This window comes from Eimeria acervulina, genomic scaffold, assembly GCF_000499425.1.
Source record: "Eimeria acervulina Houghton genomic scaffold, Eah_scaff4, whole genome shotgun sequence".
In the NCBI taxonomy this organism is placed as follows: Eukaryota; Apicomplexa; class Conoidasida; order Eucoccidiorida; family Eimeriidae; genus Eimeria; species Eimeria acervulina.
In genome coordinates, this window is record NW_013549835.1 from 202,224 (window position 1) to 204,723 (window position 2,500).

General features: G+C 45.9%; 1 protein-coding gene across 1 annotated transcript in view; it reads right to left on the reverse strand.

Moving 5' to 3' along the window:
- The window catches only part of EAH_00001400 (UMP-CMP kinase, putative), a gene marked incomplete at both ends in the record, with an annotated part of 8,035 nt that extends 5,760 nt beyond the window's left edge, over positions 1–2,275 (reverse strand). The window contains 5 exons of the mRNA XM_013395635.1: positions 621–1,014; positions 1,238–1,365; positions 1,557–1,631; positions 1,895–1,982; positions 2,258–2,275. Of these exons, the coding sequence (XP_013251089.1) occupies positions 621–1,014; positions 1,238–1,365; positions 1,557–1,631; positions 1,895–1,982; positions 2,258–2,275 (703 nt within the window). The remainder of the gene's footprint in view (positions 1–620; positions 1,015–1,237; positions 1,366–1,556; positions 1,632–1,894; positions 1,983–2,257) is intronic.
- Positions 2,276–2,500: the final 225 nt, after the last annotated feature.

A 2,500-nucleotide genomic window follows, 5' to 3' on the forward strand; every position in this document is an offset into this window, starting at 1 on the left:
TGCAGCAAGTGCTGCTGCAGCAGCAGGAGGTAGTGATTAATGTATGAAGATCGGCTCGCATCATTTGCTGCCGGTTGTGTGCATAACCGTTAAGGGTATAGGGTTTGTGGTTTGTGGATTAGGGTTTAGGGTTTGTGGATTAGGGTTTAGGGTTTGTGGACTAGGGTTTAGGGTTTGTAGTTTAGGGTTTGTGAATTAGTGTTTGCGCTTTAGGGCGTATGAAAGAGAATGAATTAGGGTTTAGGATATGTGTTATAGGGTTTGTGGTTTAGGGTAGATGGCCGAGGAGGGTTTAGGGTTTGAGAAGGGTTTGTGGTTTAGGGTTTAGGGTTTAGGGTTTTCAACGACTCGAAGTTGCTGTTCTCTGAATGGTTGTAATATTGTTTCTATTTGTTTAGAGACATCCGCTATACTTTTATTAGCATCTACAGCAGCAAGGGCACCAGCATTGTTAAATAGACTGCATATTTTAAGAGTGCTGTGTATATACACCTGAATTCTCTTCTTGAAGCTCTCTTCATTATCGTCAGCCCTGTGGCTGCTTGCTGCTCGCATTAAGACGCGTTTAATCATTTCTTCTTCTCTACACTCTAAAAATAATAATAAACGCGGACATATACCCCTGCCTGCAGATATTTCTTGCTGCAGCTGCTGCTGCAGCTGCTGCATCAACTCTTCATCTTCCTCCACTTGCTGCTGCTGCTGCTGCTGCTGCTGCTGTTGCTGTTGTTGCTGCTGAGAACGTGAAACCCCTGAACCGCCCGTATTTGCTGCTGCATTTGCTGCTGCATTTGCTACTGCTGCATTTGCTGCTGCTGCTGCATTTGCTGCTGCTTCATCTGCTGAACCTCCTGCTGCTGTTGCTGCTGCTGCTTGCTGCTTCAAAGCATCATCAATAGAAGCAAACCCAAAGAGTTTTACTACTCTTTCGCTCGTCTCTACTAAACTTGTATCAAAAGAATATTCCTTCGCTATGCGCGCAACTTCATACGGCAACGCTGTGCCGTTCGTCATCTGCACATACACCCCAAAACCCTAAACCCTAAACCCTAAACCCTAAACCCTAAACCCTTCTTTATCACAGCAAACCCAGCCCTTCAGTCCACCCACATTACACGCAGTTCAGCAAAAGATACAAACGAAGGTTTAGGGTTTAGGGTTTTGAAGCACGGTTAGGCTCTCAGCTAGGGTTTAGGGTTTAGGGTTTAGGGTTTAGGGTTTAGGGTTTAGGGTTTACAGCGAGCCAGCCTGATAGATTGTCTGCATTTCTAGGGAAACGATCAATTAAGAAAAACCCTCGAAAGCCCAGCAGCAACATCTTGCGAAGCAGCAGCGTCAGAGTTATACGCACAGGAACAATACGTCCTGCGCAACCATAAACCCTAAACCCTAAACCCTAAACCCTAAACCCTAAACCCTAAGCACTTGATGATGCACAGAGAAAAGCACTTCATACTTCACTGCAAATCCTGCATCCTTCCGTAGCAGTTTGGCTGATGCACATCAAAACATTCATGCTTAGGGTTTAGGGTTTAGGGTTTAGGGTTTAGGGTTACCCTCGCGGATGCACTCATCAATCAGCTGGGCGTAGGGGCTTCTAGGGTTTGCCTGCTCCTCGCGGAGGCAATCCCCTGCAAACAAACCTAAACCCTAAACCCTAAACCCTAAACCACAAACCCTAAACCACAAACCCTAAACCCTAAACCCTAAACCCTAAGCACTTGATGATGCACAGAGCGGCAAGTCATAATATGAGTCCACTGCTTTTTGTCTTCGGGTTGAAGCAATCCCCTCAAACCCTAAACCCTAAACCCTAAGCCACAAACCCTAAACCCTAAACCCTAAACCCTAAACCCTAAACCCTAAACCCTAAACCCTAAACCCTAAACCCTACCTGCAGAGATATGGGGAATAAGAAATTCTTTTTGAATGATAGCGCATTGCGTCCCTTTGCCTGATCCAGGTCCGCCCAACACGAAGATCTGAAGCCGCCAAACAACGAGGGTTTAGGGTTTAGGGTTTAGGGTTTATGAGGGTTTAGCATTATTAGGTCTATTAAGGATTATTAGGGTTTATCGATTTTCATTAGAGTCTGCTAAGGCTTGTTAATTAGGGTTTATCAGGGTTTGTTTGCTAGGGTTTAGGGTTTGCTAGGATTTGTTTATTAGGGGTTAGGGTTTATTAGGGTTTGTTTATTAGGGTTTAGGGTTTAGGGTTTGTTTATTAGGGTTTAGGGTTTAGGGTTTGCTAGCCCTACCGCCTGAGGCAGATCCATCTTCACTCGGAACGAAGCACCACGACCCCTTGCTGCTGCTCTTGCTGCTGCTGCAGCTACTGACGTCCCTCTTGCTGCTGCTGCTGCTGCTGCTGCTGGTGATGCTGCGGCTGCTGCTTGGGGCAATCTTATTGCTGCTGCTGCTGCTGCAACTGCTGCTCTTTTATTGCTTTTTAAGAAGCTGTTCAGTGCTCTTCGTCTGGCTTCAGAAAACATAAACAAGAA